Raw genomic sequence first — 11,548 nt, 5'->3', positions numbered from 1 at the left:
TGTGGAAGTGAGAGTACCTGTCCCAGGTTCTTCCCTGTACCAGGTTTTACCTTGTCTGAAGCTCCCCTGCACAGAGATAAAATGCAGCTGAAACAATGCTGCTGCCTGTGCTGGCCTTGCTGTGTCACAGAGGCTATGCGCCCTGCCCTGGGAAGAGCAAGTGGTGTGTGGTGGTTGATGCAGCTGAAGCTCCTCGGGGATGTGAGCAAATAACAAAACCTATCTTAGGTCAAGGTGATCTTGATTTCTTTAAAGACACGTATCTCTCAAGTGACCAAATGCCTGTTTCCTTTGGATACAGAGCACACCAGCAGCGTGCAACAGCCTCTACAACATCCAGACTTGCCACACACCCAGAGCTGGTGCCTGTGGCTGCAGTTTCTGTCACCCAGAACACTGCAGTGATTGGGTCCCGCAGCATCCCCCTGCTCCACTCTCACCTGGACAGATGAGAGAAGGCTCCCCTCCCTGCTCAAGCCACTCTCACAGCCTTAGGAGAGCAGGAAGTTCAGTTTGCACGCTTTGCCGTGGCCTGAAGGCCGCCTTGCAGCAGCTGCTGGGCACTGCCTTGGCGTCGCTGTACTGTTAGATTTTCTCCTGTCGCTTCCAGAAGCAGCTGAGTTGCTGAAGCCCTGCAGTGGCCAGTATTTTTATCTAGCCTTCTGCAGACTTGATTGACGAGATCTATACTGTCTCGAGGCAGATGTCACAATGCATTCCACTTCCTCCCCTCTTCCTAAATGGGCATATGGCCACTGCTCTCCCTTCCTTTGGAGCCATCTCAGATCACACTCATGAGTGTGCTCAGTGGCAGCACTTGCCAGCACCTAGCACTTTGTCCAGGGGAAGGAGTCCAAGAGAGATGAACCAGTAAAGAGCAGGAAGGGGTTTCTGTCTTCATCTTGCCATTTCAGAAGCTTGTGGAAGTTTTTCCTTCTATAGGTGTGTTTTTCACAAAGGGCCAGTCACAACTGGAGTTATAGGATCAGCTCATTGAGGTCTCTTCAGTGTGAGCTGATCCCCTGAGGAAGCCTGTTCCTGGAGCTTGCTTTTTCCATCTTAGCTGACCTGCACAACGGTGACAGGATTAACTGGCCTTATTGCATCAGCTCCCTGATACACTGCTCCACTCCAGCACTGCAGGCAGCCCCAACTGATGGCTCTGCAGAAACAGGGGCTGCATGGGAGAGACAGGGTTTGCATCTGTTGAACCGACTGCAGATGTCTTCTGCCTGTCACTTTTGAATGTGCAGTTCCCCAGCTGTGCTCTGAATTTTCTCCATTCTCCTTTTGCTCTGCCACACCAGTGCCTGTCTGTGTGTCCAGGGCCCCGACAAACTGTGGACTGAGAACCAAAGGTTTCAGCCATGGATCTGTCCATAGCTCTTCTCAAGCTCTGCTCATGTATTACTGCAGAAGTGACTACTCATTTAGTTCTGCTCCTTGCCATGTCTCTGCATGTCTGTGCTCTCAGCTCAGCACTAGCCTCTTGGTCCAGTTAGCAGGTGCCTGCTCTTCTGCATTCCTCCAGCCCCCGCACTGACAGTGAAGCTCACAGGCTTGCCCCAACCTGTCTCCTGCCCCTTTCATTAAACCCTTGTTTTGTTTTCCCTTAGAGTTTTGTCCTGGTTGCCACCAGATTAACCCCTTTGTGGTTATTCTGGGATTGTGAACACTTTGCTGTGGGGCTCACTGCACTAGACAATGGTGACAGGATTAACTGGCCTTATTGCATCAGCTCCCTGATACGCTGCTCCACTCCAGCACTGCAGGCAGCCCCAACTGATGGCTCTGCAGAAACAGGGGCTGCATGGGAGAGCCAGGGTTTGCATCTGTTGAACCAACTGCAGATGTCTTCTGCCTGTCACTTTTGAGTGTGCAGTTCCCCAGCTGTGCTCTGGGTTTTCTCCTTTCTTCCTGTCTCCTCTTCTGGGTGTACTTGGCTCCGATGCTGAGCTGCTAACATGGAGCAAGGCTGGTCTGAATCTCATCATTCCTCTGCCTGCATCTGCCTGGAGTAGGCTCTTCTCAAGGTGTGTGTAGCTGGAAGAGTGGCCACAGGGCTCTGGGGACAGGCTGCAGGCAGATGTGGGCTCATACTTCAGGCTGGCCATTGCCATGAGCCTGAAGCTTTCTATGGGCATGTACCAGTCCCACCTTACTTTGCTGTTCATCAATGAAAATGATGCCTCAGTCACAGGTTTGGCTATTTCAGTCCTTTCTACTGTGTCTCTGCCCTCTAAAGCAGTACTGCCTTGAGCGTATGTAGCCTGTGGTCAGCTGTCACTTCCGTTGCACTGTATCTAGCTAATGAAGCCTTGTTTCTCATCCATCTGGATGGCTGGAGGGACCGGTCATTTACTTCTCGCAGAATATCCCTGCAGCCTCTGGAGATGTAGCCGCAAAAGCCACATATTCCCCCCAGCTCACAGACCTGCCTGGCCAGCTTCATCCCTCCTTACCTTGCTTACAAAGCAATGGCCCGGGGGCTGCCCCAAGCCCTTCCTTCCCTGGGGGCTGCCCTCCAGCCTGGCTGGGGGAAACACAGGGAGCACAGCCTGGGCCGAGTGCCCCGTGCCATGCCTAAGCCAGGCAGAAGTCAGCAACCACGAATGGGGCAAAGGAACCTTAGCAGGAAGGAGGTAAGCAGGGGCTGTGGGATGTCCCCCCGTTGTGCTTCTTCATCAAGCAGGGAAGGAAAGGAAAGGGACTTTATTTTGAAGCCATCTCAGCCTTCTTTGGTCTGGCGTTAAAGGGGCCGGTCATTGCCCTTTGCACTTCTGCGATGGAGCGTGCCCCTGCCTGTTATCAGGAGGTTATTAACCTGGTGGAGCTGTCCTGTATCAGGACAAACAGTCCCTAATAGAGCCATCCCCTCCCTGTCCCAGTGCCAGATGAGTTGTTTAATCGCGGAACAGCGTGTTTGCTGCCGGGGATGTGCGCTGCCCACCTGCGGCCGCGCTGCGGGAGGTGGAGCCGAGCTCCCGCCGGGCAGGGCCGTGCCACCGGGCAGCCAGCGCGCCTGGGATGCCAGCCCCGCCATCTGCCGCGCTGCCGCCTTCCCAGGAAGCGGGGGCACTCGTGGAGGGACCCAGCCCGTCCTGCCCTAGTGATTAGAGCCGGAACTGAGACTGCTGTCGAGAGCCAGCTGTGCCCCGCGCTCCTGGCACTGTGTGACTGGCAGCAGAGGCAGGGTCTGGTGGTGCAGTCCCAGAGGATGCCCCCAGTGTGGTGCTCTGGCTGAGCAGCGAGCAGGGGTTGCCTGTGGGAGCTCTTGCTCTGTCTCTCCTGGGCTGTAGGATTTGTCCCAGAAATGGATGTTCTCCTTTTGTCCTCAGACTTCCCCCTCAGCTGTATCTCCTTGATTGCCATATCCCCTTGCTCTTGCCGTGCCATGCATTTGCCCTGCCATGCTCCACGCATTTGCCAGCTCTTGGCTCTGCCCCACAGCCATAGTGGTTTGGGGCTGCTCCTGGTTTTTGTGGTTAGTGACGGTTGCTCCTGTTTCCTCTGCAAAGTTCATCTCTGAGCTGGACCCCACAAGGCTGCTGGTCTTGCACATCCTTCCTGCCCATGACGGGCACGGGCTCTATCAGCCTCAGCTGACGTGGGATGGGATGAGGGTGGGCAACACCCTTCGCCCACTGCCTTCCTTTCCTGGCTCTTGTGGTTTTGCCCTCTGCCATAGGCTGAGGGAGTGATGCCTCTGCAGGCAGCTGGGTGTTGCAAGCTCCAGATGAGGGTAGAGCCCAGGGACACACAGGGCACCACTATGGGGAAAACAAGAAGGCTCTGATGCCAAAGGCTGGATGCTGGTGAGCACAGCAAGGCCTGTCCATGGTGGGTGGCTGACACCAACCTCTGGCCTGGCCTCCTGAAGTTTGCTCTGCCCCACAGCCTAGGCCAGGGCTGAGGCATGCTGCACAGAAATGCTGCAGCAGCTGTGCCTGGCCCTGGCCCAACAGGCAGCTCCCTTCTGGGTGCAATGGCCTTGGTTTGCAGTGCCTCAGTGGGTCATGGTCTCCACGGGGAACAAGCTGCTACGAGGGCTTGTTCTTAAGGTGCTGAGTACGAGAGTCAAAGGATCACATAAGTCTCCTGCCTCTGGCAAACTGCTCAGCAGCCTGGGGGTGAAACCATGCTGAAGGTGAGATGTGGGAGTGCTTGAAAACTAGAGGTGACTGTGAGAAAAGAAAACTCCAAGCTGCTTTAACCACTTGGCAAGAGCAGGAGACTCAACACAGGCTGTGTGCTACCTGACCTCCACAGCCTGCTGGGAAGTGACCCTCATGCTGCCACCTCTCTGTGCCACACTGTGAGTACCACCTGGCTGCAGCCCTCAGGCTCCCCCCTGGGCTCTGAATGCTTCCCTGCATCCTTTTACAAGCTTGAGTTTCTGTGCTTGGATCACTGTCTCCCTGCATCCACCTCTGCCTATTGCTGCTGACCTGGGATGGAGGCCCTGGCCAGGAGTTGTTTCCAGAGTATTTGTTGCTGGATCGGCAACACACATTTCCCCTTCCAGAAATGTTAATGCCACAGTTGTGTGCATGGGACAGGATTCAATGGAAAATTACTTCTTCACGACCAGGTCAGATCCTCTTCCTTCTGCTGCAGCTCTCCATCCATATGGGTGAAGCCATCAGGTAGGGAGGACCCATCCATGAGCAGGGAAGGTCTGAGGAAGAGAGCCTGAAACAGGACCTTTCCCCCTTCCTCTCATGCACACACATTTGCACATTTCAGGGTGCAGCAGGCACCTAGAGGGGGCTCCAGATGCCCAAGAGCACTGAGCGTGTGCCTGGGCTGTGTGTGGGCTCTTGCTGACCTAGGGCAGTGTCGGGGAAGCTGCTGTTAATCACTGGGCCCAGAATAAGCAAGCACACTGGATGTGGTGGCCATGCTTCCCACCCTGCTCCTTGCCCCAGCCCTCCTGTAGCCAGCTAGTCTGTGGCTCTGCCTGTGGGAGTGGGCCAAGGGGCTGCACCCACCAGTGTGGAAACCCTTCTGCAGGAGGGAGCACGTGTTTCAGTGAGAAGCCTTCTGTTACGAGCTTACGCAGACACCAGCTTCCTCCTCACTAGTAGGATTGCACAAGGCAGCCCAGCGTCCCTCCCTGTCCCCACACAAGGGCACAAGGACACGGTTCTCTGCCCAAGACGTCACAGCCATGGGTGGCCCAACGCAGGGACTCAGCCCCAACAAACTCCCCCAGAGCCAATTTTAGCAGTGCAGAAAGTTGAGTGGCTGGGATGCTCTGGTGAGGGACAGTCCCCAGCTCCAGGCTGGTGACTGAAAGCCACTGCAACCATTGCTCTGGCTTTGGGAGAGCTGTTGCCCATCCTGGTGTTGCCCAGGATGAGCAGTGATGACTCTCTAAGGGCACATCTGGAGATGCAGCGTGCACATCCTGGTACCGCTGCAGGGACTCGGCAGGAGCAGCAAGCAACATGCGCTTCAAAGGGTTTGACACACATTCCCACCACATGGGCACACTCAGCTCTACGTTCCCACCATGCCAGGGGCTGCCTCTCCTCTGCTGCCACCAAGTCTTTCCTTTTTTCCATCATTCCTCTTCACTGGGAGAGGAAGAACTGGGTGTTCCGAAGGGCGTGAGGTTCTTGTGCAGGTGACTGCAGCGCTGGCTCCCTCCTCTTCCCTCCCCTCCCCTATGGCCAGCAGCACCGAGCGGGCTCCTCTGGGTGGCTGAGCTCCCGGGGGGCTATGCCGGGCCCCGAGGCTGCGTGCCGCAGCTTCGCACCTCGGTGGGGGCGGCAGGCTGGGGCTCAACGAGCTACAGGGGGACGCAGGGCGAAGGGGGACAGCCGGCCCGCGGGGGCTGGACGGGGCTGCCGGGGGGGTTTGGGCGGTTGCCAGGCGAGCGGGGTTTGCGGCGTGGCCGACAGCCGCGCTGCCGGGGCGAGTTTCGGCCGGACCGGGGCCGGGGCCGGCCGCCGCCCGCAGCCCGGGGAGGCTCCTCCCGGACGTTGAGTCAGCCGGCGGGCGCGGGGCCGGGCCGGGGCGGGGGCGGCAGCCGGTCGGTGCGGGGCGGTCGGTGCGTACCGGCGGGCGGGCGCGGGGCGGGGCGGCCCCGGGCCCCTTTGTTCGGCGGGAGGCGGCGGCCGCGCCGCTCCGCCGCTTTGTCCGCCGCTGTCGGCGGGAGCCGCTCGTCCCGGCGCGCCGTGAGTGGGGACCGGGAGCGGTGGGGCGGGCGGGTCGAGGGCTGGGGGCTGCACCCCTGGGGGGGGGGGGGGGGGGGGGGGGAGTGGGAAGGAAGCCCCGGGCGTGGGCTGTGGTCGGGGAGGCTGGGGACCGCAGCTGGGGGGAGTGGGGGGGGGCTGGGGATTTCGGGCAGTCTGGGGTCGGAGGGGCTGCGGCTGGGGGACCGGATCCCCGGGGCTGGCTGGGGTCAGCAGGATGGGGGTCCCCAACCTGGCAGGGGTCGTTGGGTCCTAGCGAGAACTGGCCGGGGTCAGCGGGATGGGGGTGCCCGGGCTGGCCTGGGCTCGGCGGCCCCCTGCGTGGGCTGGCTGGGATCAGTGAGACGGGGGTCCCTGGGCAGGCAGGGGTGAGCCCCGCGTGGGCTGTGGCATAGGGGGCCCTGCTGTGGGCTGGGGAGCTTGGGGTCCCCGGAGAGGGCAGACTGGGGCAGGGGACACTGGGGACCCTAGGTAGGGGGTCGGCAGGGCTGGAGTTTCGGTGGAGGGACCAACCAAGGCACGTGGTGCTGGTCCTGACTCACCGTGATGTGGCTGGGAGGTGACGTGTGGCTTGGCCCCCTCGGCAGAGAGACGGGCTCTGGCTACCTGCCCTAGGGAAGCCCTGCCCTGGAGAGGGGTGAAAAGTTGAGGGGAACTCTGTGCTGCCCTGGCTGTGCCCACTGCAGCTCCTGACCCACACTGAAGTCAGTCTTGGTGTCACTCTCCCTTGGCCACCACGGCAGTGCCCACGTGTGTGCTTTTGCTTTCCCAAGGCTTGCCATCTCCAGGGGCTGCTCTTCTGACTGGTCTCTTGGCCCCCTGCCCCAGCCCCTTGCCCTGGGGCCAGGGCAGTGTACTGCTGCCAGGCAAAGGCTGAACACAGACACAAAGCATCCTCATTCCCATGGGGTCCTGGGGGACAGGGCATTGCACCAGTGAGACAAGGCATCGACAAGACCTTGCAGGGTGTTTGACCGTAGGATGGTGGCCCTCATGGGCTGGGTTTGGGGCCTTTGTGCCAGCCCATGCCACCTCCCATGGCTCAGCAGGCTCTGCTGAGCACCAGGGTGTCAGGGAGAGCATATCTCAGGTGCAGGTGCCCGTGCTGGAGGGGCTTTTCTGTTTAAGCAATGGTGCTTGGGAGGCAGGCCGAGCAAAACCAAAAAGATTCTCGTATTCTGACAGTGGTGTGAGTGCTGCAGGAGCCATCATCTGCAGGGACATGCACTGGAGGGCATGGAGGCATGGGGCTGACTGGAGAGCAGGCGAGGCATAGGGGAAACTGGGGGCTCCACGGGGACACGTCCCCTCTGCTTGCCCTGGGAAGCCCCGCCACCTGCTTCCCTTGCATCAGCTCATGTGCAAACCGCAGAACCCGGGGGTGGTGGTGGAGTGTCTCCTCTTGTGCCTTCTCCTTTGGCTGGGAACTGTGCTGTGGTCCTCGTAATTTCCTCCCCAACCTCTGGTGTCAGCTGCTTTGCCAGGACTTTGTGCAATTCCTTGGCCCACACTGCCCTTTGCCATCGCTCTCCTGCCTCCTGCTCCACTGCCCCCGCCAGCCGTTGCCATCAGACTCTGGGGTGCTCAGAGCACCAGCCGCCACAGGCTTTGAGGGGATGCTTAAGGATCGAGGGGTAGGGGTGCCGCTGGAGGGCGGGCATGGTGCAGGAGTTTGATGGGGCAGAGTGATGCTCCTTATCTGCCGACTGTTGAGGGAAAGCACTAGGGAGTGCAGGGAACGTGGGCATGTGGTGGGGCACGCTGCTCATGGCCAGAGGGGCTGCTGGTACTCTGCCTGCGTGCCACCTGCCTCCAGGGCCCAGGGAGCCCTGTGGGAGCATGTGGGTGCTGGCACAGGGTGCGGCGCTGGTTGGGAACCTGCCCAGGACCAGGTGGCAGATGGATGCCATGGCACACAGACAGAGGAGGTGGTTCTGTCTCCTGCGTGTCTCCTCACCCTCCTCGGCCAACACTACCCTGTGCTGCTGTTTACTCTGACTGTGCTGACTTTTCCCCCAGATGTGTCCTGCAGGGGATGGGGACGTCCTCTCTTCCTACCTGACTGGTGACAGGGCGGGAACAGGATGCAGATGGGAGTGTGTTGAGGACACACTGGGTAGGGGACCCGATTTTGGGGAGATCGATGCCAACGCAGGGCTGTTTGTGGACCCAGTGGGTAAGGGAGGGACATTGGAGCCGGGAAAGGGAGAGGAGCGGGGCTGGGGTGGAGGTTGGTGGTTTGGAGTGGCCCAGTGAGGCACAGCGGGGGCTGTTCAGTGCCTGTTTGCCTGCCCCTTCCCAGCAGGGTTTAAGCCAACTGCCTGGCCAGGATGAGCTGGAGTTTCTTGACACGGCTCCTGGAGGAGATCAACAACCACTCGACCTTTGTGGGCAAGATCTGGCTGACGGTCCTCATCGTCTTCCGCATCGTGCTGACAGCCGTGGGGGGCGAGTCCATCTACTACGACGAGCAGAGCAAGTTCGTCTGCAATACACAGCAGCCCGGCTGCGAGAACGTCTGCTACGACGCCTTTGCCCCTCTCTCCCACGTCCGCTTCTGGATCTTCCAGATCATCATGGTGGCCACGCCATCGGTCCTCTACCTGGGCTTTGCCATGCACCGCATCGCCCGCATGCCTGAGTCCTCGCGGCGCCGAGCGCCGGCAGCCCGGCGGGCACGCATGCCCGTGGTGCGCCGGGGAGCTGGGCGCGACTACGAGGAGGCAGAGGATGACAACGAAGAAGACCCCATGATCTTTGAAGAGATTGAGGTGGAGAAAGAGAAGAGCCCAGAGGGCGGCGAGAAGCACGACGGCCGGCGCCGCATCAAGCAGGATGGGCTGATGCGGGCCTACGTCCTGCACTTGCTGTGCCGCTCGCTGCTGGAGGCGGCGTTTCTCTTCGGGCAGTACCTGCTGTACCGCTTCGAGGTGAGGCCCTCCTACATCTGCAGCCGCAGCCCCTGCCCACACACCGTCGACTGCTTTGTCTCCCGTCCCACCGAGAAGACCATCTTCCTCCTCGTCATGTATGCCGTCAGCGGGCTCTGCCTCTTCCTCAACCTCTGCGAGCTCGTGCACCTCGGTGTGGGGCGCATCCGGGACGCCCTCAGCCAGCCCGACGGCCCCCCGCTCCCGGCAGCCAGCAGCCCTGCACCACAGTACCCCAAGAAGGCCCCCGGCGCGCCCCCCACCTACCACTCGTTGAAGAAGGAACCGCCACAAGCCCCGCTGCCCGATGGCAAGCTGGACTACCGGGAGAGCCTGGCTCAGGTGGCAGCAGCGGGACGCTTTGCCCTGGCCGGGGCCCCCCCGGCACACGAGCTGGATCGGCTGCGCGAGCACCTGCGCCTGGCCCAGGAGCACCTGGAGGTGGCCTTCCACCTGCAGCCCCCGCCGCAGCTGCCCAGCCCTGCCCGCAGCAGCAGCCCCGAGGCCAACGGCATGGCCGCCGAGCAGAACCGCCTCAACCTCGCCCACGAGAAGGGCACCGCGGCCTGCGAGAGAACCACGGGTGAGCCGGGAAGGGGCGCGGATCTGTCTGACTGGGGCAGGGGTAGGGGGGCCGCCCCGGGGAGGGGGTGCTGTTCCCCCCAGGGTGGATGCTAACCTGCCTTCTGCTCCCCGCAGGGCTGTGAGCGCGCCAGGGAGCAGCGGCTGCCACCGCCGTCGCCACAAGACGGGCAGCCTGCCAAGAGCACGGGCAGCAGGTGCCGCACGCCTGCCCGCCGGGCAGCCCTATCCCAGTGGGCAGCACGAGGATGGGGGCCATGGGAGACTTTCCTACTTAATTTTCAAAAAGGGAATATCTTATTTTTGTACATTTTTATAAACTCGTCAGCGTGTGCACCCTGGCATTTTTATACTCTGCTCCCCATCTCTGCTCTGGGCCCGTGCCCCCTCTGTCTCCTGTTTCACGCCCTTGCCCTTCCCCAACACCCATTTCCCACAGCGTCTCTTCCTCACGCCTCCCCCTGCCCTCCTGTGCCAGCTGCCACCCGGCAATGCCAGTGTTGCCCCCGTGACATGGGGCGTTAGGGGAGCTGAGCATGGGAGTCTAGCTAGCATGGAGCAGGGCTCTGGGCTGGCATTGCTGGCATGGTTGGGGTGGAAGGGGTCCCGGCCACACTTCTGTGAAAAAGGGCCAGTGTGGCTGGGGAGGGGGAAATGTGCTGCGTGGCATCCTGGCACAGCTGCGAGCAGCACAGGGGAGCTGGCCTGCTTGGAAATGTGTGTGCAGAGGGCAGGGGCTGTCCTTCCCGCCACCTCCGCCCTGCTCCTGGCCGGCCGCCCTTGGACCAAAGCCCATCCCCTCCCACTCTGGCCGTGGGGCCGGGACCCCCTGCACGGGGCCACACTCTTGTCCTACGGGGGAGGGACACAGTGTCCTGAGTCAGGTTTGGCAAGGAGCCCGTGGGGCATTTCTCATCATCTCAGCCTGGGTCACACAGGGATTTTTGTAGTGTTGTTTTTTACTCAGAAATGATTGTCACTGTTTTTTCTTCTTTTTTTTTTATATCTATATTAGTAAAGGCTGGAGACGTTTTGTACTGAACTGCTGCATCCGGTCCTTTGGGAGGAAGGGGTGGGAAGGGAATCCTGCGCAGCTGGGCCAGGGCAGCGCTGCCCGCCTGTCCTGGGGCTGTCCCCCTCCCTCCCCGGGATGACTCAGGCATTCCTGCCGTGGCCAAGGCAGCCTCCCTCGCCTGGGGCAGCCTCAATTGCCCAGCAGAGCAGGAAAGCCCTGGCTGTGTTGTTCTGTGGCCCTGTCCCTGGCCGAGGCCACTCCAGTGCCCCCCCACCACCACTGCCACCCCTGTGCTTCCCCATCCCACTGCAGCTGAGAGAAGAAGGGATGCTGTCCAGCCCTGTACTCCCCTGTCACGGGACTGGATCAAACCCAGCCATACTATGCTGATTGTGGTCAACACATCTCAGTCCCCCCTCTGGGACTTCAGGTCAGAGCTGGATGCCTCTTGCATCGCTTGCCTGTCCCCTCCCTCCACCTACACATCCCCCGGGGAGCTCACATGCCACTGTATGGCCCTGTGCCACTTCTGTGGCTGATGGAACCTGACATTTCCATGCTGTTTGAGTAAAGAGAACAGCTTTATTTCAGTCATACCATTAAGCTTTCCAAGAGGCAGTGCCACCAGGAGAGGGCTCGCTTGCAGCATGGTGCATGCTGCCAGCCCTGCCACCCATCTGAGATCCCCCCCGGCATGTGCTTGCCCTGGCACAGCCATATCCCTGCCATGAAGCCCAGCCCTGCCTGGGGGATCAGGAGCAGGCTGTTGCACTCTGCAGTAGGAACAGAACCCCAATGTTTTTTTTTGAGGGGGGCAGAAA

At 60.5% G+C, this 11,548-nt stretch overlaps 1 protein-coding gene across 3 annotated transcripts; it reads left to right on the top strand.

The window, feature by feature from the left end:
* Positions 1–4,287: 4,287 nt before the first annotated feature.
* Positions 4,288–10,746, top strand: LOC133626347 (gap junction gamma-1 protein-like). 3 transcript variants are annotated; one of them, XM_062004658.1, is made up of 3 exons: positions 4,288–4,315; positions 8,506–9,713; positions 9,830–10,746. In XM_062004658.1, exons 2-3 carry the CDS (start codon positions 8,531–8,533, stop codon positions 9,835–9,837), a joined length of 1,191 nt encoding a protein of 396 aa, XP_061860642.1. In that variant the 5' UTR covers positions 4,288–4,315; positions 8,506–8,530; the 3' UTR covers positions 9,838–10,746. The 3 variants fall into 3 exon arrangements, with proteins under 3 accessions (XP_061860642.1, XP_061860640.1, XP_061860641.1); XM_062004656.1 differs by lacking the exon at positions 4,288–4,315 and adding an exon at positions 6,086–6,182; XM_062004657.1 differs by lacking the exon at positions 4,288–4,315 and adding an exon at positions 6,086–6,182 and having other exon boundaries at positions 8,503–9,713.
* Positions 10,747–11,548: the final 802 nt, after the last annotated feature.

This window comes from Colius striatus, chromosome 11 (genome assembly GCF_028858725.1).
Source record: "Colius striatus isolate bColStr4 chromosome 11, bColStr4.1.hap1, whole genome shotgun sequence".
NCBI lineage: Eukaryota > Metazoa > Chordata > Aves > Coliiformes > Coliidae > Colius > Colius striatus.
The sequence above is the reverse complement of the archived record's forward strand: the minus strand, read 5'-3'. Positions and strand labels throughout refer to the sequence as shown.